A 24,547-nucleotide genomic window follows, 5' to 3' on the forward strand; every position below is an offset into this window, starting at 1 on the left:
GGGAAATGCTCCGGTAGCTCAGCCTTTCTCAACTGCCTCCCTGCTGCCAGAGCCTTTCCTCATCACAATGAAAGGCTCCAGTAGCAAGTTGCTGATGAAGCTTTTCCCTGCTGTCTCCCTCCGCCTGTAGCTACACAAGGCAGTGTGGATGAACAGGCTTTTCACTGCAGTGTGTAGCTACATGTACGCTACATGCCACCGCCAGTGGTGTCTAGTATAGACAAAACCTAAGAAAAATGTATATGTGTTTTTGAATTTGAACATATAATGCTCACATACACAAATACCATATACATAGAGGCATAAACTGCACATTATCCTGCTCTTATCTTTGCACATTAAAAAATCAGCTTTTGTCAACATTTACTGTACAGTGCGGCACCATAGTGTGATGAGCTACGTAGCTTAGACACAGTCGCACCTGAGATTACCAGAGCTCCCCTTGTATTCAGATTAGGAAATAAGTGTTGTGGTTACTGACTTTTTACTGGTGACTGATGTAGGTGTTTTGATCACTGGTGTATTTCTGGGGTGTCGCTGAACTTTACCTTTGATGCTGTGCTGATCATGACTTCTTCTTAGTTTGTTTGGCATCTGTATTCAGTTGTCTGGCATTGTACTGTCTTTGTTTAAATTGTATTTGTCTAAACACACTCATGCGCCTTTGCAGTCTCACAGGAGCTGAATGGTTACGCTTTCTTTTTAATTAATGGGAGCCCTGCTCTTTCTTGTTTATGACTTTACTAGGAAAAAATAAATATATACTAAAATAGATGAAAGTAAGGAAAGATACAATTAAGAGATAAAGATCCAGTGTATGTGTGGAAGTAGAGCAGTAGAAATTAATAACGTATTGGCTTGCATGTGACTATACCACTCCATTCCCTGCTCTGTCGCTCAGGACAGCGCTATTGCACTGAATTAGGACTCTTCCTTGTTTTCTCATTGATGGGAGGCCCTATCCTGTGAAGTACAAAGTATTCTGAACTCCCAAGGCCAAACCCTTTACTTGTGTAACTCCTCATACCTCTATTAAAGTCAATGGTGCTACGACAACTTACACCAGGTGAGGATCTAGCCCACACTGACTCCATCCCTTGGAGGAGGTGCTCAGCATCTCACAGGATTGGGCCCTTTTTTGAGCAGTGCTTCCTGGTGATAATTTCTCTATCTCAATCTCACCTTTTTGTTCTGGGCTTCTCCAGAGCTGTAGATGAGGTAATGTTTTTGTGTTTGCAGTTCTGTGCTTCCTGTGGTTAAAATAATTGTCACACAGGCTTTGCAGCATTATGCAGACTGCTCACAAATAACAGGTAGGTGTATTATTCAATCCCTGAAGACCACCCTGAGAAAGACTTCAACATTTTAGAAATTCATTGGAAACAAGAACTCACCATTACTGAGCTATATTCCATTGTTACACCAGTATGAGACGGTCTCCACTAGTGATAGCTTCTCGCCATGGGGCATTGCACATGGCAGAGCTGTGCAGTGTAGGAGGCTTTGAAAAACTGAAGCTGCCAGAAAGGAGACACACACAGGGTTAGAGAGGGACTGATATGTAGGCATGGGAGTATGGGAATAGTGCATCTGTTAGCTATGGTATGGGAACAGTGCAAAGGCTGGCAGAGAACTGAACAGAACAGGCTTTAGCTAGGTGGGGTCTGATGGTTCCCAGGAGGGAGTGAATGGAAGAAATGGGCAGGTTTAGAAAGGATCATGAAAATGAATGAATACTTATCCTTGCTCTTTGTCTTGTAGGACTCAGAGGAGAAAAGGTAAATGAATGCAAGTTTAAAAAAAAAAAATGAAAATGGCCAAGATAAATTAGAAACAAGCTGACAAAAGAACAACAGAGCTAAGAGGACGAAGTAGCTAAAAATAATATATCTAAAATCATAAGTTGAAGCATAACAGAGCATTATAAATATCATGTTGTAAGAAGTGAGGCTGCCCAGAACTTCAGCTTTACATTGTGTAGTGCTGTCTTGGGTGTTTGTCAAATGTGTTCTGGAAACATCTGTTTGCCTGTACTCTCTCAACATCCCAGATATAAAGAACTAGTTTTCAGCAAAGACTTCCTTTTTATCACCCCCGCAGAGCTCTGAGATCTCACTACCCCACATTACACCTGGAGATTTTGACTTGAGCTAGCAACCACTTAAATCATTCCTCTTTGACGTGCTTGTTAATAGTCTTGCTGCTGAGCTATTCTTGCCTGAAAAAAGACATTGCTCATCTGAGAATCTTCCATTCCAGCACTGAGTAGGCAGAAAAGTCATTCCCACAGCTCACCAAACTATCATGTATAGTGCTGCATCGGCTATATGCACATAATTCTTTCGCAGTATGTTCACCCTAGTAAATATCAAATGGAAACTGATTGATATATAAGGATAAGGTTACCCATTCCAGAGATGTCAGTTCCATTGATATCACTGCACATCTCAGTCCAATCCTTCTGGCCTTTTGTCTCTCCCCTAGCACTTCTTGCCCCTGGTTCCTTCCCTGACCTCCCCTTCTGAAACCTTGGCCCTCCCTTTCTTCTTCTGGTCCCTGGCCCTACCCCATTATTCATGGGGAAAGTCTGTCCCTGAGTAGAGGAAATGTGAGCAGGATCTGATGGCTGGTCTGGCATCCCCAAACTATTGGCTGATAAGTAGCACAACCCCTAGAAATGATAAAAAGCTGCAGCTAAATGTTTTGAGAGGGGCTAAAATGTAAAGAGAGAAAGATGCCTAACATATTTACAAAGATGTCTGGTAAGGGAAAAAAAAGGTGGTGGTTTAAAATAAAATCTGCTAAAATCTAAACTTTACCTAAAACACTACAAATTGTTTTCCTGCATAGATAACTGGACAATAAAATGTAAAAAAAAGAAAAATCCACAAGGCATTTGATAATTTGGTATGTGTAATAAATATATATGTAGCTTATTTTTTGTTAGAAATTTTAAAATAATTTTGATTTTATTCACCTCTCAGAAAAAGGGGGCTAGGTCATCTTAACCACATTGCTCAGGTGGGTGGATTTTTCACACCGTTGATGGACATAACGAGGTCAACCTAACTTTTTAACGTAGACCAGGCCTAAGTTCCGAGTGTAGACCAGCCCTGACTAATGCAGAGACGTCTATGTGAGTCTGCAGAGAGCTTGGAACAAGCCCAGAGAAGTGTGAACAGCCCCATTCAGCTCAGTGAGGAGTTAATTAAGATGCCCAGTGATGATAATTTTAAAGTCCATAATGTTAATGATTTAATTTCTCATGTAAGAAAGAAGAGAGAGGTTTGCAGATCTGCACAATTTATTTTGCGCAACATCAGATTTTGGTGCCACTAGTGGGTGGTGTTTGCGAGATACCCCAATCAAGAACTCAAGCCTAGAGAGCCTAGCAGAGCCCCACAGATGGTGAGGCAATCTCAAGTAGCCCAGTGGAGTCCAGAGAGCACACATGCTCTTCTTGTCAATGTCTGCACTATCTACAGTGAGCGGTGTTTAATTCTGACACTGAGATGAGCAGAGTTTATTTTGGGGCTTGGAAGAGTGCTATCAAGTTTTTTTTCTCCCCAATCTCATCTTTTAACAATGCCCTAACTAACACACTTGTATATTAGTTCAAATGTTTTTGTAATATATTTGCAACAAGGATAAACATAATTAATCATTTTGACTGTACTACTTCTAATTATTTCAAAGACTGGTTACAATTAAATTGGAAAGCTAACCAAATGATGCTAACCAAATCCCTGCCTTCGTAGGATATGAAGTGGTTTTCTAAACTGGTATCTCTTTACTCCATTCACATGCATTGGGTGTGTTTGTACAATTAGTGCATAGGTAAAGTTTGCATAAATGGTTTGTAAATAAAACCATTGCTGTTTAAAGAACAGGAGTACTTGTGGCACCTTAGAGACTAACAAATTTATTAGAGCATAAGCTTTCGTGGGCTACAACCCACTTCTTCGGATGCATATTGAGTGAAACATATCGAGGAGATATATATACACACATACAGAGAGCATGAACAGGTGGGAGTTGTCTTACCAACTCTGAGAGGCCAATTAAGTAAGAGAAAAAAACTTTTGAAGTGATAATCAAGTTAGCCAAGTACAGACACTTTGATAAGAAGCAAGTGTGAGAATACTTACAAGGGGAGATAGATTCAATGTTTGTAATGGCTCAGCCATTCCCAATCCCTGTTTAGCCCTGAGTTGATTGTGTCTAGTTTGCATATCAATTCCAGCTCAGCAGTCTCTCGTTGGAGTCTGTTTTTGAAGTTTTTCTGTTTTAAGATAGCCACCCGCAGGTCTGTCATAGAATGGCCAGACAGGTTAAAGTGTTCTCCCACTGGTTTTTGAGTATTATGATTCCTGATGTCAGATTTGTGTCCATTAATTCTTTTGCGTAGAGACTGTCCGGTTTGGCCAATGTACATGGCAGAGGGGCATTGCTGGCACATGATGGCATATATCACATTGGTAGATGTGCAGGTGAACGAGCCCCTGATGGTATGGCTGATGTGATTAGGCCCTATGATGGTGTCACTTGAATAGATATGTGGACAGAGTTGGCATCGGGCTTTGTTACAAGGATAGGTTCCTGGGTCAGTGTTTTTGTTCAGTGATGTGTGGTTGCTGGTGAGTATTTGCTTTAGGTTGGGGGGTTGTCTGTAAGCAAGGACAGGTCTGTCTCCCAAGATCTGTGAGAGTAAAGGATCATCTTTCAGGATAGGTTGTAGATCTCTAATGATGCGCTGGAGAGGTTTTAGTTGGGGGCTGAAGGTGACAGCTAGTGGTGTTCTGTTATTTTCTTTGTTGGCCCTGTCTTGTAGGAGGTGACTTCTGGGTACTCGTCTGGCTCTGTCAATCTGTTTTTTCACTTCAGCAGGTGGGTATTGTAGTTTTAAGAATGCTTGATAGAGATCTTGTAGGTGCTTGTCTCTATCTGAGGGATTGGAGCAAATGCGGTTATATCTTAGAGCTTGGCTGTAGACAATGGATCGTGTGGTGTGTCCTGGATGGAAGCTGGAGGCATGTAGGTAAGTGTAGCGGTCAGTAGGTTTCCGGTACAGGGTGGTATTTATGTGACCATCGCTTATTAGCACAGTAGTGTCCAGGAAATGGACCGCTTGTGTGGATTGATCTAGGCTGAGGTTGATGGTAGGATGGAAATTATTGAAATCATGGTGGAATTCCTCAAGGGCTTCTTTTCCATGGGTCCAGATGATGAAGATGTCATCAATGTAGCGCAAGTAGAGTAGGGGCGTTAGGGGACGAGAGCTAAGGAAGCGTTGTTCTAAGTCCGCCATAAAAATGTTGGCATACTGTGGGGCCATGCGGGTACCCATAGCAGTGCCGCTGACTTGAAGGTATATATTGTCCCCAAATGTGAAATAGTTGTGGGTGAGGACAAAGTCACAGAGTTCAGCCACCAGGTTAGCTGTGACATTATCGGGGATACTGTTCCTGATAGCTTGTAGTCCATCTTTGTGTGGAATATTGGTGTAGAGGGCTTCTACGTCCATAGTGGCCAGGATGGTGTTTTCTGGAAGATCACCGATGGATTGTAGTTTCCTCAGGAAGTCAGTAGTATCTCGAAGATAGCTGGGAGTGCTGGTAGCGTAGGGTCTGAGGAGAGAGTCCACATAACCAGACAAGCCTGATGTTAGGGTGCCAATGCCTGAGATGATGGGGCGTCCAGGATTTCCAGGTTTATGGATCTTGGGTAGCAAATAGAATGTCCCTGGTCGGGGTTCTAGGCATGTATCTGTACAGATTTGTTCCTGTGCTTTGTCAGGGAGTTTTTTTAGCAGATGGTGTAGTTTCTTTAGGTAATCCTCAGTGGGATCAGAGGATAATGGCTGGTAGAATGTGGTGTTAGAGAGCTGTCTAGCAGCCTCTTGGTCATATTCCAATTTATTCATGATGACGACAGCACCTCCTTTGTCAGCCTTTTTGATAATGATGTCAGGGTTGTTTCTGAGGCTGTAGATGGCGTTGTGTTCAGCATGGCTGAGGTTATGGGGCAAGTGATGTTGCTTATCCACAATTTCAGCCTTTGCACGTTGACGGAAGCAATCTATGTAGAAATCCAGTCTGTTGTTACGACCGTCCGGAGGAGTCCACGCAGAATCCTTTTTTTTGTAGTGCTGGTAGGGGGGATTCTGTGGGTTAGTATGCTGTTCAGAGGTATGTTGGAAATATTCTTTGAGTCGGAGACGTCGAAAGTAGGATTCTAGGTCACCGCAGAACTGTATCATGTTCGTGGGTCTGGTTATCCACATTAAAGCAGATAAAGAGCATTTCAGTGCTTGGGAAACCAATTACTTTCAACCTAGGCCAAGAAAATTCCAGGCAGTAGCAAGATGAAATTCTGCCAAGTAGTTCCAAGAATTAATTCATTCAACTGTTGCCTCACTATTTTTCTTTGTTTAACAAATACGTCAACTGATCTTCAGTATCAGCCACTTAAATAAATTCACTACAAACTAAAACCTTGTGGATCTCAGTTGCATATTCTGGCTCTGAGAGCTGTGCATTGTGCAGGATAATTTTGCCCTAATTCACTAATTTAATAAGCCTGCATGGTTGCCTCATAGGATTTGAATGATTGCAACTTCTGAAGTTGCCAAGCTTTTTGTTCTCTGGCTAAACTGTTCATGGGTATTTCTTTTTTTTTTTTTTCAGCATCAGTTTTCATATTTATAGACCTAATGGCTTTATGTTTTATGCAGTTGTAGAATCATATCGTAGAACAAAGAGGAGGAGATGGCAAAGTGTTTTCTCAATGATATTAAGGAAAATATTCTAGTTACTTAAAACTTTTCAAGCTAGTATTGATTTTGTCCCATTAGTACTCTTTAGACTGGTAATAGTTTCTCTGTTCTGTTTTAATATGACCTGCAAAGGAAAAAAATTGCTTTTTTGCTTGTGTATGGTGTATAAAGAAAGCCTTGAGAAGGATTTGAGTTTTTTGTTTGTTTGTTTTTTCTAATTTGTATTTTACACTCGTAGTTCAGGCTCTGCACAGGTCAGAAAACTCTCTGACTGGAGAGGTAGTGTAAATGACATCACAATAAGCAAGACAGTAAAAGCTGAGCTATGAGGAGCAGAAGGGACCTGTAATCAGACTGTTTAAAACTCTTCTGTGAAATCCTGGAGTTTAGCCATTGACTTCAGTGGGGACAGGATTTCACCCTTTGTGGTTAGTTTAATATTTTGAGTAAAAAGCTTTTGTTAAAGATATAATACCACCACTCCTTTCATTAGAGTGTTACGCTCTTCAGTAAGGGGTTAAAGCTCATATATTTCCCACTAACCCTCAAACAATCAGGGAAGATCACACTCTAGATTCCTGACATTTTCATATTAAAAAATAACCAGAGAAAAATGTCACTCCCCCCTCCCCCCGCCTGCTAGCACCGACCTTTCGAGCCTTTTGCCTAAAAACCCAGAAAGGGCACAACCCTAATTTCTGTCCCCCCAAATGGAGACATTTAGAGTACGTGACAGGGCTACCTGTGATAGCAGGGAACTGGGCCCGATGACTCAGCAGGCCCTTTCCAGTCCTGTCTCCTATGTTCCTTCCATAAATGTTCAGCCCTCATGGTGCATTGGCAACATGTGACTGATGGACTGTCTGGCATTACTTATCACATCTAAAGAGACCTTCTAAAGATAGCCTAAGATCTTGCCATTACAAAGTTGTCTGTGTATTATTCATGGCTGGTGAGATATTTTAATCATGGCAGTACTTAAATAAAGTGACCCAAACTAGCAGCCATGTCCTGCTCCCGCTGAAATCAGTGGGAATGCTGTCACTTCCAGTGTATTCAGTACCAACCCTTGCCTCTCACCGCTTATCATTACACAGTTATGTACCAGAAGTCTCACCACTTACATCTGAGCTTGTTTCCAGTGTCAGATTCCCTGGCTGTGAAGAGATTCCTTGACTACAGAATCTTGAAAAGACACAGGAGATAACAGCATGTTCTGCAGCTACCTGTTATCACTGCCACAAGAACGGTTGCAGAGTGTATTAATTTTGTCACAAAATTATCATTTCCCCTCTGCAAAAAATAGCCCCGAGAGGTAGCAGATTTGGAAAAGGCTGAAATATTATCTATCTTATCGTTGTACGGAAGTCAAATATTAAGGAGTTTGCTTTTGACTCTGCAAAATAAGTAAATGTTAATGTTAAAGACATATTAACTAGCAAAATGATGTAGTTCCCTGCAAAATAGTTTGTATAAGATTGTTCTTAAGGTTATAAACTGGGGTTCTTTAAAAGGAGCCTATGGAGATATGCACCCAAATCCCATTGAATGTCAATGAAAATCAGCACCTAACTCTTAGACTCCTTTAAAAATTTGAGCCATAATTAACGTCCTGCAATTAAATGAAGAGAAACATATGTGGAAATCAGGAAAGTGTAAAAGTATGACTCTGGAAACTCTTCACTGAAAGGCTAAAGTTCTGGGTCAGATGGATTATGGGGCAAGTAATACAGTGCCTTAAATCAGATTCCAGCAGAGGGACAATGTATCTTTAGGCCTTCTGAACACTAGAAATTAATAGTGTAGCAATTTTTTAAAAATTAGTAGTGCTGCTTAAAGCTCAGGGCTACAGCACTTCGCATAAAAGTAGGACTTCATTAAAAAAAATTAGATATGCTACGTTTATATGTTGCTAATTCAACAGAGAAAAAAGAATGCCTTAATTTTATAAAATTTGACATAGTGACAGCTTTAGGGAAAATCCAAGTTTAAAATTCAGTATTTCACTTGGCTGTATTTCATATTCCATTGATCACTTATCCTTTTAGAATTCATTTTATTGAATTCTAAATGCCGAACCTTGCAGCATTTAGACATCCGGGGTTTGGAGGGGAACTGGACACGTTAAGGCTCACATTTTCTACCACTTGGTGTGATTTGAATTGTTCTTCTGAATTCAGGACAAATCACCTAGCATTCACTCCCAGAAAACACATCATTTTATTCATACATCATTTGAGATCTTTTTCACAGGAGCAGATCACATGTATAATAAGATACCTGCAGCTTCTGTCTTCTGCCCTCCCATTCATTCCAGGAGACTGGCATTTCTTAACTTATTCTAATTCATTTTTTTGGCCACAGACAATTTTTATGTTCTGATTCTTTTCTTTTGCAATAGTTCATATTATAGACTGTAATGGTAAAAATGTGGGGGGGTTTCACGTAATCATTTGGAGCCAAATTCTGGCTTTGAGGGTTTCCCCAGAATGGGAGTCTATTTTGTGCCTCGTTTTAGCTGGCATTAGGGTCCTAAACAACTGTCCAAGCAGATTATTTCTTCCAGGAGAAGAGGGTGCATAGTAGCCATGAGTAGATCAAGTGCTAGATACTTTTTTACTTCTGAAGCCTCTATATGACTCCAAAGATACAAAGGGTCCATATGGCCTGTGGAACCAGCCCCCACAAAATACCCCTTTGTACAGCGTTCCTTGAGCACCATAGAGTGTGAGAACAGCTAAGTTGTCCGCTTTGCAGCCTCCAGCATATGGGTGTGCTAGGGAACGGGGAAATGGGGCCAAAATTTGCTGCACTCCAGCTAATTGAGGTCAGTTGTCCCTGAAGCCTGTTAAAATCTGGCGCAATTTAAAGCAGCTATGGAGATTTGTGTGGCAAGGAATGAGTTTACACCCACAGAGGAAAAAAAGAAACTGCAGCACTTCTGTCAGTCTTGATATTGCAGGCTATGTCATTTATAGCTCTATTTGAGGTATTTAACTATAGAACAAGTCTTTAACAAGCATACAAAAGAAATGCTAAAAAAATTAAAGTATTTAAAATATAATAAAAATATATAATATGATCCAGGCCTTTCTTCCTTATGTTATTTCTGCAAGATCAATACTGTTCTTAGAAAGTGATACAGTTATATGTAGGCCAGACTTCGGAATTCAAGACAAGCAGCACAAAACATCTGCACATTGTTTATGCATAAATGAGAATTTAAATCCTGAATATAAATATTCATTAGGTACAATGATGTGTTAAAATAATAGACTTTTTTATATGTATAGTACAGGAAGATTTCACAGATGGGCAAAAAAAAAAAAAAATGTAATCATACTTCATAGGCTCATTACCCTGAAGTTTCACCCTGAAAATAGTTAAAAAATCGTCTGACATCCTAAAACATTTACTTGATCATTATATTTGGACATGTTCTTCGTACAACTGTGGTCATGGAACTACTCTAGTTATAGAATAAACAGCACATTGCAACTATACTGAGGACAAACAATTTTTCTCTTCTTATTTTCAGGTGTCTGTATGTACAGAACAACACTGCCTTATTCTCCTAATCATACAAGTATAGACTGTGACATATATATTCAAGCATGTGTAGGCTTATCAGAACATACAGTTTAAGTATATCTTTTCACTGTAAAAGCCTCTTTTAGAAAAGTGAAAGAAAAATATAAAAATCTTTAAGAAGCTGTGTATGGCAGTTAAAATTTACTGTTTTTTAGATCAACCAGCTCTGCCTCCATTGGCTGCTTGGTGTATCACTTGATGATTTGGCAAACACTGAGGGTCAAATTCCAGAACTGTGCTCTATGCAGTTGGGGTCAGGAGGCCATAGATGGCTTTCCATCAGCTTTCTGTTATCCTAGTACTGGAGGCTGCTGGGCCATGAACCAGCCTCAGGCACTAGTTACAGAAGCGGTAGGCCTTCTCTAAATTGTACCAGCAAATAATGACTCCCAAGAAGCTGCTCCCCTGACCAGGATGGCAGGAGCACATCATGATCTGGCCTTGTGCAGCGTGACTCTAGCCCACCTAGGAATGCCCCCTCACCAGGAAGGCCAGGAGCTACTGGTCTAGAATTTGTCAGCCCTTAAGGCAACTCTAAGTCCCAGAGGGACTGAGAAGGATTGAGGATCCTAGCCCTTATTCTTCAACCCTACTTTAACATCAAATGAAGAACACGCTACATCTTTTGATATGAAATAAAAGGCACTGTAGGAATTAAAGATCCTGTTATTCCTACCACTCTGTAATTATATTTCTACATGGAGTGCCAACCTCCTCCACAGCCCCTCATGTAGAGGCAGAAGGTAGAGTGACCCATAGGCAGCCTTGCAATCTCTGGGGCTGCTCTAACTTGCCCCAAGAATTAGGCCTGTCCCGAGAGCAGACCAGGGTTAGATTTAAGTATTATTCCTTATATTCTAATCCTGAATTCAGTTGGCATTTTGCCTGAGTAAGGTGCTCAGGACCATTTTAGGAGAACGAAGTCTGTGAATTCTTTGCTATTTTCCCTAATGCTAAAATGGTTTACATAAGTAACAAAACACAAAGAATATAGGAATTGCCAGACTTTATCAGAACCATGGTCCATCTAGTCCAGTATCCTAGCTCCAGCAGTGACCAGCTCTAGATGCTTCAGAGGAAGGTGCAAGAAACCCACAGTAGGTAGAAGAAACACAGTAGGTAGAAGATTCAAGAAGCTCACAGTGGGATAATCTGCCTCTTGGGAAGTTTCATCCTTATCTTCAATAGTTAGAGATTGGCTTAAACCCTGAAACACCAGGATTTTATGCAGGGTGGGGTTTCGGGGTAGGTGAGGAGGGCAGTAGTGCTGGGCACCAAGTTGTAGTGCTGGGTACTACATCGCTGTGCCACTCTGCCAATCTGATTGGTTGGTTGGTTGTTTGCTCAGCCACTCGAAGGGCAGCTGGATCGCTGAAAACATTGACCACTCTGGCAAAACACCTGGGACCGGCCCTGATTTTATGCCTTCAAAACCTCTTTGTTTGCATTAACTGTTATAACTCTGGCTATTCTTGTTATCCATATAAGCATCCGATCCCTCTTTGAATCTTACAAAATTCTTGCCCTCAATGACATCCTTGACAATGAGTTCCATTCTAATTATACAGAGTGTGGAAAAAGTATTTCCTTTTTTTGTGCTGAATGTGCCACCTTTCAATTTCATTGAATGTCCCCTTGCTCTTGTGCTGTGAGATGGGGAGGGTAGAAGTTCCAGGTCATTATTTTATATTATTTTTTATCGTTTTTTCTCTTATTCATCTCCTTTCCTCATGATCCCCGGCTTTTCACACACACTTCATATGAGAGTGCATTCATTCAAACTAGAACGGATTGTGGAATGGCGTGGAAGGAATGATCTGTTATGAGATGGGAAAGAATGCTAGTAGACAGTTGTTGTTTTTTTTTTTTGTTGTTGTTGTTTTTTTTTTTTTTGCAAGGTTGGTAATACTGAAGTGAGTTGGTTAAGGATATGTTGCCTGGTAGGAGGTGTAATAGTAGCCACAGGATCAATCCACTGACCCCTGTTATGTACCACAAGGATATTAATCTTTTGTAATCCTGACCCACGTCAGGTGGCTGGGATTAGGGAAGTCTCTTACCAGCACTTGTGAGTGTCACACAATGATTAAATAATGTAGTAGAACTTTGCATTTCATCCTTTAGGATAATGTCATGTCTGATTCAAGAGCAGGATAACACTTCTGTTTTACATTCCAGTAATGCCAAAAAATTCCAGTTAGTTTTGGATATTAGCTAGTGTAGATTTCACAGCTATTGTTAAAGAAAAACATAATTCTAGAACAGAGCTTTAAATATGATTGATGAACGTGTTGTTTTATGGTTATCGTTTAAGGGTAAAATTAGTGTATTGTTTCTTCATTTAAAAGAAAATAATTGTGGCGGTTACGGTCTAAATTTCTTGTAGTGGATAAATCAAGTTGTGTGATTTAGAATTTCCAGTGAGAGTTGTTTAAAGGTGTGAAATGTGGTGGACAAACAGGAAATAAGCATAGCTTTTGATTTGTGGGCCATATTGTTGCGTTTCTTCACACATTTTTATAGTACTCAGATTCACCATTTTAATAAATTCAACTGGCTGTATATAATGCATATTTCTAAAAACACGAAGGAAAGTATGCTTTGCTCACCTAATTAAAATTCAGTTAAATTGGTTTCACTAAACTAACAAAATTTCTGGACATTTTTGGAGGTGGGTCTGTTGAATAACAAACAGACTTAGGTCCTGATCTTAAATTTCTTATGAACCCCAGATTCCCATGGAAGTGAATGAGAGTGATTTGTGCCAAGAATATACTATAAGGTTTAATTAGCATGCTAGCTTCCTAAATAACCATGTGAATTTTAATCACATGAAAAATTCTAAAATGTGCTAAATTGAGTCCATAACAGTTCAGTGTTGCTTTTATTTCTTGCAGTGATAAAAAGAGCCTTCTGGTTGCCAGCTCCTAGAGACAACATGCACTGTTATAGGTAGGGTGACCAGCTGTCCCGTTTTTAAAGGGACAGTCCCATTTGGGGAGATTTTTTCTTATATAGGCGCCTATTACCCCCCACCCCTTGTCCTGTTTTTTCACAGTTGCTATCTGGTCACCCTAGTTATAGGGGAATAATAAAATAGTGAAATTTATGGTGTGCATGTGCAATTTGACAATGCGTTATTTGTCAGTTATACTGCTGCAACCTCACTGACTCATTGTGGAGTTGAATCAGTAACTTATAGCAGAAGGTAGGCCTGCCTTTGTAACTATCACACTGTCAGTTACCTCTCCACATTGGAGAAAAAAAAATAAGTGAGAATTCTCAAAAACTGTGCCAACATCTAGTACAACAACTTCTCTATTTCTGAGATAATTCATGGTATATGGAATTTCATTTTTAAAAAGGCTAAGATGTTTCATCAAGTAGATGTTATACACCTAAATAAATCACTGTTAATATTATCAATAAAACAATCCAATATACACTTTTTTCTACAATCAATATATGTTAAATTATCTTGTTTTCCAAAGAACAGACATTGCACAATTTTGGGCCCAATCCTGCCTTCCAAGTTATTTGCAGTCTGGTTCACACAAGCATCCCAGGACCAAATCTTTCATATTTAACATATTACTTTTATTTTTAAAAGTGACATAAAGCCCCTGATTCCATTGAAACAATGGGAGTTTTGCATTGACCTCAATGGGAGAAGTACAAATGTAATGATAAATTAGATAGCATTGTACACTTATTGCAGTTCATCCATAGAAATAAAAACATTTTACAAAAGTAAGCATCACTCCTATTTTATGGATGGGGAAAGTGAGGTACAGAGAGATTAAGTAATTTGTCCAAGGATAAAACATTATAAGATCTTCTGTCAAAAATCTTGCCCGCATACCAGACAGCGAAATGCTTATTATTACTGTGTTGTTATACAAATAAGTCATCTCATACACAGTTTGATTTTAGAGAGCCACTCTCTAGCCATGACATTTTTTGTTCCCCCTCATTCCCTGAAATCTTAATTATTGAACACACAGTATTCTTCTGTTCACTACTTGGAAAGGTTTTTGAAGTCTAGGTCAGTATGGAAGTATGTAATTCAGGGAGTGTATTTTGAAAGATAAGGGCTTGTCTTTCTCTATATTGTGGGGTTTGTGCAGGATGGTGTTTTAGGCAGAATTAACTGGAATCTTGTTCTGCCATTTTAGAGACATAGCCTGTTTACATAAAAAAACAATCAGAATAATATTACCAACAAAAACGGGATTAGAAAAGAAGAATCTTTTTCACTTAATGAATGGGCCTCCTTGGTCCTGTAAGGTTCTTAAAAAGGTTATTTAAACTTTCTCCTACCTGCTCCAGGGGCATTATCAATTACCCGTATGCCCATCAAATATTATGTAGCTGTAATTAAACTAAATTACTATGCTGTGGCTTTCATTACACAATGACACACTTTTGTTAGAGCCATAGAAAAAGCTTAATTACAAGTCTAGACATCCCTGAAATCAGAGCAAAAGAACTTTCTTTTCATTTTTTAAAGAGAATTCAAAGTTTTAGTAGAATTTTTAGCTATGGAGAGCCAATGCTGAACTGGAACTGGAACCCATGGTTTTTGTTCCACTCTCCTGTATCCTGCAGCCTTGATTTAGTAATAGCTTCCATGTGAAAGTCCTAAAAATATTCTGTAGCAAAACAGCAGAAAGAGAGGCTATAAAAACTTCTCCCTTTTAAACTCCGAGTGAATTAAATACTCACGAAAGTGGCAGGCAGGTATTACAAGACTATATATATATATTCTATATAAAAATACTCTGAAGCATTACCACATAGCATAATATAACAGCGTACACTGAAGCCCAATGTCACCCACTTCTTCCCACAGCTAAATCAATGCCTACTGGGAGTTGTCACCTTAACTGAAGGGTGTTCAACCAAAACTCTTTCTCCACAATGTTTGTTAGACATTAAAGTGAATTAGGTGTCAATACAAATAAGCAAAACCAGAGTTTCCTTGCCCTTACCAATTCCTCATCTTTCAGACTCACGATTCTTGTGATGTCATCATAATTTCACTACTCATCAGATCTTTCAGGCTAGATGAGACCTGAATTTTTGAGGTAAAAAAGAAGCTTTCGGGTCTCATAAAGAAGCAAAAAATGGGAAGTGGGACAGTAGATCAATGTTTTTTTCTTTGCAGCTCACCTTTAGGGAAACATGGGCATGTGCCAGTCATAAGTTGGTATTGTGTGTTGCATTAATTAAAAACTAGGAAAAAGCCTGTCTGTATTTTATAGAGTAGACAGGGTAAGGGTCTGTCTTTATTTATGTCTTCTACAGTGCTGAGCATATCAGAGTTTAACAACCAACAATAATCCATTTGACACTCTGAATCCTAAAATACATTTACCCCAGGTCTTCTGAGATTATATAAAACTGATACTGTTGTAACCTACTGTGTACCTGAAGTTTGCTCAACACCCTGTGGGGTCAATCCTACTCCACTTGGGCTAGCGAACAAGGCTCACAGTGCAGCAGAATCACTGCAGTTCTATAATGTGGGGTAGATAGACTTTGAAGAGGCAATGCAAGAGACTGCCCTGTGCACCACAGATTAGTTCTCTGAGGCTGTACATTCGGTAGCAGTGCACATAGGAGCTGGGAGCAGGACAGGGCTGGGAGAGTAGACAGAGTAAAGCCAATGAGTCTGTAGCTATGTAGACTCATGGCTAAAATTCATTTATTTGGAAGGGAAAGGTGGGTTACAACTGATGTTTCCACAGCTGACAGACAATTGAGGTGGCCACTGAATAGTTGCACTGGTGCTATTTCACCTGCTAATGGAGAGGATTCTGCTCCCCCAGGGTTCATCCAATGGGCAAAGACTATTTATCATCATCAGTATGATATTTTTATTCAGTAGTGCCTAGGTGTGCTGGGCATTGTACAGGCATAGGAAGACAGTCCCTGCCCAACGGCTTTACAAAAATAAACAACTCTGTGTGATCTTTATTCTGTGTGGAGACTGAGTCAGATTTCCTCTCTCCAGGTTCAACACTGACTACCAGTGTAGTGGGGTTTGGCTGATTGTGCCCACAGATTCTCATTAACCCTTTCAGTTTGGGGTTGGTAATGTACTCCATCACACATATATATTATTTTTATCTTAGACAATTAAAATAATCCCTTTTGTTTCTAGTCAATTTCTTTGTGTTTGTGTGTGTGTGGGGGGGGGGGGTTGTTTGCTTTTCTTTCTGGTTCTTGTGCACTATTTGGGTGACTGTGTTCCTAATAAGCAGGAATGTCCCCATTTATAGGATCTGTCTTGGTGTTTGGTTTTTAAAATGGTGCATTTTTCAAGTGTTGTAACCCCCTGCAAACCCTGGCCCATTGAAAGTGTCACTGGCCACCTGAACTGGTGAAATTGACTGAGCACATCCATGAAGAACCTCTAGGTCTGACTCATGTTGACATCTTACTTCACCTCTTCCCTGAGGCCTTCCAGTGACCTTTCTTTCACACAAATCTCATCAGGCCAAGCCATCACCTCCTATTCAGTCAAGTCCATTGGGTAGCGAGAAAGAGGAAGATTGCTTGACTGAGAAAAGGGCTAGGGAGGGCTCATTCTTCTCTCTCACCATACTATGCATGAATCCTTGAAACACCGCAAAGTCATCTCTTGCACACCCACCTCCCTGCTCATGTCAGGTGTCCCAGCTTCCCCCCCACCTCCCGAAAGTCTGTTCATCTGGTCACTGTAACAATGATGCATCATGGAGTTGCAAGCACTGCAACGGGGAGTTGTTTGGATATGACTAGACAAAACAAAAATACTCAGTAAATAATTTGTATTTAGATTTTTATACCAAGTAAAATAAAACTTTAATTAGACAATGCCCTGTAGTATTCCCCAAACAGTGCTGATTCCAGATTGCCCAGTTCTAAAAGTTTCTGAATGAAACACTCAAGTTATGTCTACACTGCAGTTAGACACCCACGGCTGGCCATGCCAGATAACTCAGGCTTGTGGGGCTCAGACTGCAGGGCTGTTTAATTGTAGCATAGACTTCTGGGCTAGGGAGGTCTGGGACCCTCCCACCTTGCAGGGTCTTGGAGTCGGGGCTGCAACCCAAGCCCGAATGTCTGCATGGCAATTAAACACCCCCTTAGCTGAGTCAGCTGGCATGGGTCACCCCAGTTTTTAATTGCAGTGTAGACATATCCTAAAGATCAAATTTTTAACGAACCTACAAAAGTGTGCCAGGCCCACTGGTTTCTGCACATAGCCCACATTTGCTCATGAAAGGGGTTAACTGGGTGCAAAATACCTGATCTGCACTCTCACATTTGTGCTTTGGGAGTTTTTTAAACCACAAACATGAACTCATTTCAAATTCCCTTCTACCCGTTCACCTTAAATGCTAGTAGATTAAGTTTTGTCTGACTGCAGTTTGTAAGAATGATTATCAGCATAACTTCAATACAGTGTAAATCCATATGTATGCTCAGAAAGACATTTTCACTGAGATAATGCTCTTTTCATGATCTTGCATTGTTCTTTTTGTGTTACTCCTTTTCAACTGTTAAATTAGTAACTCATCCTGTTCTTGTTTATTGTAATGCACCTCTGAAGAGACTAATTGCCATTACTTGACAAGTAAATCACGTACTTTAGTACACAGATGCTACAGGACTTTACTGAATCTGAATATATCAAAGTAATGTTGCTATGGAAATACAATGCTGTGAGGTAAATACAAATTTTCTACTTAACAGTTTATGGTGGTAACACAGATTAATGAAGCTGCAAACAACGAGCAACCTTCTTTTACATTCTAGAACCATTTACTGAAAATTAAAAGAAAGTGCAAGCAGGATTACTTGGTTAATAGTTGAATATCTCTTTGTATTATAGAGTGCAAATGTAATTATAAACTATCATATAGTACTGTATACTCACAGCCGTTTTCATCCACTGACCTAAAACCCTATTACACAAATATCATCCCTGTTTTAGAGATGGGGAAACTGAGGTGAATCATAGAGTCTGAGGTCACAGAGTGAGTCCCTGAGAGAGCCTGGAACATACCAGGCTTGTGACTTATCCACTGGACCATGTTCCTCCTCCTGGTCTCTTTTTATATTCATGGTAACTGGTGACCATTAAATGACATAGTTAGTATATATAAGGTAGAGCTAAGGTATTTGCTGTGCATGGTAATTACAATGTGTATATAATTGTTTCTGTCTTTTAATTCAAAGCACAGCTTTCATGATAATTAACTTTGGACCTACAGTACCAAGGCATTGTTTCTACAAAAAAATTGTACTGATTAAACTAAATCAGTGAGGAATCAACTGAAGCCAAATCACTATCAGGCACCTTTAAACTGAAATGAATGCCCACGTAAGGGGACTGCACCAATTTAACGAAATCAGTTTCAAAACCAAGTCAGTTAAATTGGTACAATTCTCACATGTAGACAAGTCCTGAGTGTAACTATCAAGTAGCCTATAAGTACAAATAACCATTGCACAACATACTAAAAATACTGGGGCTTCGATGCTCCTTTTACTTGCCCTGGTTGAATTTACTGGAGTTTCACTACTAAAAAAAAAAAAAATGGTGTAAACAAGAGGACAGTCAGCCCCAGGGTATTTACCAAGTAAGGGACTGATTTTGCAATCAGGGCATAAGCTCAGAAGGCCCCGGGTATACTGGCTGTACACCAGGAACCCAATCTGTATATGACAGTTGGCCCAGATCATAAGGAGGGAAGGAAGGCAACTACATGTGCTGCAGAACCTTAAAGAGCAAAGCTACTTGGAGCAGGTAGCTCTGGTAGAGAGGAAACTAGTGGCCTCCTTCCTGAAGATGTGAGTCTGGCTGCCCAGTGTCTTTGTGCTGAAGAAGAGAGAGACTTTTATTTTTATTTTTTGCATCAATAGAAATAAAATTTGTTTCTAACTTGTGGCAGGAGATCTATGATTTCACACTCGGACAACTGAAAAAGAGCTGAACAGATTTTGCCTAAATTTTCCACCCAGGAAAATGGGATAAGATGAAGCCTTGACATTTTCAATCCAAAACCATGACAGCTTTTGAGAAAGCTATGGGCATGTGAAACCAAGGCTTCAGGACTGCACAGTATTATAATCCTTCAGTCTTCTGTAGAAAGTAAAGATTTTATTTTTAGAGCAGCACACATGCTAAGTTCTCCACTATGCTTGTTCTCATCAAAGTTTATGTGTGGTTCAGTAGTTGGGTGACCATGTTCTGACCTCTCCGAATGATTTAACATACAAAGCTGCCTAATGCTTTTCTGATGCTTCAGATTTCAAAATCTCAGCATCTGTTACCTTAACATTAACCCCTAGAGATGTTACCATTGTGTTTTAAATGGTCAATAAGCCCCTCAGGGATGGTTTTTCTTCTCAATCATGAGAGCTGATGCTCTCTTTCAATTTTCAGTTTCTTGTTCAGATGACAAACTATATTCAAGTGTGTCATGCTACGAAGTTTTGTAAACAATTTTTTGAAATCTGGTTAATTGGGTTATCCCTTGTCATGAAATAATAGTCACTAGATTGTAACTATAGAGGATTAGGAAAAAGCTGTTTCATACAATGACTTAGACACTTTGATTTTTCCCTTCTAGTACCTGCATGCAAATGGGATTGTTCACCGTGATTTGAAGCCAGAGAATCTACTCTATGCAACACCAGCACCAGATGCACCATTAAAAATAGGTGAGCAGCACTACCTATATACTTCCCATCCTTCCCTCGTATTGGTATTATTTTGTGTGGTTCACATGTATCTCCTCTTTTCTCCCCATCATTGTATTCTATTTTAGCAATGATATCCAGATGAATAGGCCCATTCTTTATACAGCAGCACAGCTGTGCATTGTTCTTTAAAAATAAATAAAAGACAGATCCCTGCCCTGAGGAATTTACAGTCTAAATTAGGCACAATACCTCAAGAGATGACAAACACAGGCAGAATGGGATTTGGGAGGGTGAAGATCACAGTAGGGAAAGATTCTGAGATCAGATTCTAGTTACATACACCACTTGTTAGTTCCTTTTTTGTTAGACAATATATTACAATTTTGGGACAAATATGAATGAGAGCGCAAAGGTGGAGGTAAGCAATGAAAGCAAGCCAAAAGGAGCTTGAAGGAGGAGAGGCAGGTTGTTTGGCACAGATTAGAGAAGTTATTCCAGGCATAGGTGGCAGTATGAAAAAAGATGGGAGGAAACCAGACAAGCTACAAGCTGACCTGAATTCGCAGTTTGTCACAAACCAGGGCGTAGAGGGCATTCACTGAGGGCCTGACTTCCAGCAGCGCTGAGCACTTGCAACTGCAGCTGGAATCAGTAGGAGCTCTGGGTGCTCAGCACGTTTGAAAGTCAGACCCTAAGCCTCTGAAATATGAATATTCACCACTTCCATGTAGGGAATATACAGTTTGTGTGCCAGTTTAGGGCAGCCCAGTGCCGTACTATGATAAAGGAGAAAGCAGCAGAATGAGCCATGTAGGCTGTGGCATTGCTGATGTGATAACTGAAAGAGATCTGACTTTTACATATTGTAAAGAAAAGAAAAAGAATCTCTGAGCCTTATGGTCTCTCTTTCATAAGGAAACCCAAAAGTGAAGATGCAGTGGCATAGGCTTCCGCATGTGCAGAAACACAGATATGTTCTCAGAGTCCCAGGCAGGCAGAAGTGGATTAGGGTTCTGTGGGACCCTGGGCCAGAGCAAGTGGGGGCTCCTCCCCACCCCTTCCACCTGCAGTCTCCCCCATCCCCCACGGCGCTCCTGCCAGGGAGTGGGATTGGGGCACGGGGGCTTCCCCCACTCCCCGGCAGGAGCACCAGGCTGGCAAAAGGAGTGGGGCAAGTCCCTGCGCCCTGACCCTGCTCCCCAGCAGGAGCACCTGGGGGTCAGGGAATGGGGATGCCCATTTTTCCAGGGGCCCCCAATTGGCCGGGGCCCCTGAGCATGGGCCCCATTGGCCTAGTGGCTAATCTGTCACTGCTCTTGTACAGCCCATGGTAACTACTAAATCTGCATTTTCAAAACACAATATCAACTGTTATCTTCTTGTTCTCAGCTCAGAGTACTCACTTTTAAATTCATGTTAAACAAAAGCAAACAAACAAACTATATTCTTCAGTTTTTAAGGCAGAATCTCATCATCCAAACTGGAATTAGAACAAGATACTAAGATCATTCATAGAAAAAGAAACACAAGTGATTAGGTCTTCAGTTCTAATCTCATTTGAAAGATGGGACCTCTGACAACGTGCTGGCTCCTGACCGCTCAGTATTTATTCAGAGGGAAGGGTGCCACATGCGGAGTCGCTGACACCCCCTTCTGGCAAAGCCTGAATTTTCCTTGGAAATCTGCTCTTGAAATACTACCCAAAGGCTTGATCTGAGGTGCTGAGGGCTCCGGCCCTGATCTAGCAAGTCACTTAAGCTGAGGTGTAACTTTGAGCACACCAGTAGTTCTATTTAAAACAATGTGATAACACACATACTTAAAGTTAAGCACTTGCTTCAATGCTTTTCTGGATTGTAGCTGGAAGGTTCAGTTCTTTGTAGGCTCAAACCCTATGCCATTCCCGACTTAGTTGATAAGATCTGAAAAAGTCAAAGTCCAAAATGGTAGTGCTTCAGCCCAATGTATCCGGTGTCACTCCTAGAAAGAGCGCTACCAGGGACAGTGTTTTTTGGAGTGACATCAGAAAAAAGTTACTGTCCACCTGTTTTACAGGAGAATCGTGTAGTTAGAATTTTTGACCTGCCAGTAGGTGGGTGATGTGTTTCAGAACTGAAAGACGCACATTTCGCTAACAATACAAAACCATCCATTTGGAAAATAATTTATCTTCCAAAGGAACCACTGGACTAAGTACATCATCAGAACGAAGGGCGTATTTTCATGAAAATACTCTACAAAACGGATAGTGTTCTGTTTTATAACATATACCTTCTCCAGTTTTTAAACGTCTTCTCTTTTGTATTTATTTCTTTTGTATTCATAGTATTTTGTATTCCATGCGCTGTTCAGAAGTTCTGAGTACATGATTGACTCTGCATCTGACTCTTCATTGGCTGCTGTACGTTCCACTGTCTTTAGCGCAGCTAGCACAAGTTGTACTTTAAAAATATTTTCGTGAGCTTAGAGCAAGAGGATTTAATCCATCAACACACATTTTGCTTCTGTATAATTTTGTTTCCATGCAATTCTTCCGAAGTAATTTTTCTTTTAATTTGTTCCTTAAAATGACAGTGATTTTCCTTAAATGTAGCGTTTTCAAAAAGAAAAGTGAAGTACTTCCCCCTGTTGAATCTATGCTCACTTTACACAGTTACAAGTAGACAATAACACTTTTATTTTATGTTTCTACAAATCTTGACAGCTGATTTTGGGCTTTCCAAGATTGTGGAAGATCAAGTGACTATGAAGACAGTTTGTGGAACTCCAGGGTACTGTGGTATGTTCCTTTATTACTTACAATATATTGGACTTAGACTTTGATTCAGAGACTATTTACATTTTCCAATTTCTGTGTTTGGCAAATGCAAGTTTCTTAAGATTGATGAGGCTCCTGAACAGCTTAAATCAAAAACTAGAATTCAGAAGCTGGCATCAGTGTATGTTTTGAAAAATTAACATACTCTATAATTCCAAGCCACACTAACCAATATTCCAGTGCATTTTCTAATATAATTTCATAATTTACATGAAAGTACTCTGATGTTGAATACAAATTAATACATTATACAATAATATTCCACTTATACATAGGGCCCTACCAAATTCACAGCCATAAAAAAAACGTGTCACGGACCGTGAAATCTGCTCTCCCTTCGTGAAATCTGGTCTTTTGTGTGCTTTTACCCAGATTTCACAGAGGAGACCAGCGTTTCTCAAATTGGGGGTCCTGACCCAAATGGGAGTTGCAGGCGGGTCACAAGGTTATTTTAGGGGGGTCGTGGTATTGCCACCTTACTTCTGCCACGAGCAGCAGCACAGAAGTAAGGTAGCAGTACTGCAAACCCCCCCTACAATAACTTTGCGGACCCTCCCCCACACTCCTTTTTGGGTCAGGACCCCTAAAATTACAACACCACGAAATTTCAGATTTAAATAGCTGAAATCATGAAAGTTATGATTTTTAAAATCTTATGACTGTGAAATTGACCAGAATGGACCATGAATTAGGTAGGGCTCTACTTATACAAATATCATCAAAATCCATGTCAAATTATTGAGATAATGGATTATATTGGCATGTCAGGTATAATGGCAATTTCATTAGTGTGACTTGATAGGGCCCTTAATAATTCCTATTATGGATAGTCCAACATTAAATGTAGTAGAAACTAGCTAAAGGTGACCTGTTTGTTTTTTTTGTTTTTAAATAAAGACCAAATTATCTGTCTCAATATTATCACTTAGGAAAGGGAGATAGCGTAAGGTCTCAAGAAGGCAAAGCACTTATGCACATACATAGCTTTATCACATGCTACAGTCTTGACCAGTGACTGAGTCATAAAAAAAAGAAGTGGCAGAACACATTTCTGGTACTATAAGTGACACTACCAGAAGTAGCAGAATGCCAACGAAAAACGCCGGACTGGAGTTCCAAAGCATTCCGGCACGACTTGAGTCCTGGTCCTGACTTAGAGGTGCTGATGAGCAGTGCAGAATTGGGACCAATATGATTGATAACTATGGGGTAAAATTAGAGAGCTTCCTACCAGGGCCGGCTCTGGCTTTTTTGCCGCCCCAGGAGGGGGAGGGCGGCCGGAGCCCTGGGAGGAGGGCGGCGAACCCCGGCCGGGGCTCGGCTCTCCCCCCCCCGGCCGCCGGGGGGCCGGCGGGGGGGAGGGTGGCCGGAGCCCTGGGAGGAGGGTGGCGAGCCCCAGCCGGGGCTCGGCTCTCCCCCCGGCGGCCAGAGCGCCGGGGGCAGGGCGGCGAGCACCGGCCGGGGCTCCGCTCTCCCCCCGGCGACCAGAGCGCAGGGGGCGGGGCGGCGAGAGGGCAGCGAGCCCCAGCCGGGTCTCGCTGCTCTCCCCCCGGCGGCCGGGGGGAGGGCGCCGGGGGGGAGGGCGGCCAGAGCGCCGGGGGGAGGGCGGCGAGCACCGCACCGCACCGCCCCCCTCCAGGTGCCGCCCCAAGCACAAGCTTGGT

The 24,547-nt window shown here is 40.9% G+C and overlaps 1 protein-coding gene across 1 annotated transcript in view; it reads left to right on the forward strand.

Moving 5' to 3' along the window:
- Positions 1 to 24,547, forward strand: part of CAMK4 (calcium/calmodulin dependent protein kinase IV) — a 303,883-nt gene that overhangs the window by 241,207 nt on the left and 38,129 nt on the right. The window contains exons 6-7 of the mRNA XM_024219761.2: positions 19,993 to 20,083; positions 22,770 to 22,844. Of these exons, the coding sequence (XP_024075529.1) occupies positions 19,993 to 20,083; positions 22,770 to 22,844 (166 nt within the window). The remainder of the gene's footprint in view (positions 1 to 19,992; positions 20,084 to 22,769; positions 22,845 to 24,547) is intronic.

Source organism: Terrapene carolina, unplaced genomic scaffold, assembly GCF_002925995.2.
Source record: "Terrapene carolina triunguis isolate 2854851 unplaced genomic scaffold, T_m_triunguis-2.0 Scaffold69, whole genome shotgun sequence".
Lineage (NCBI taxonomy): Eukaryota > Metazoa > Chordata > Testudines > Emydidae > Terrapene > Terrapene triunguis.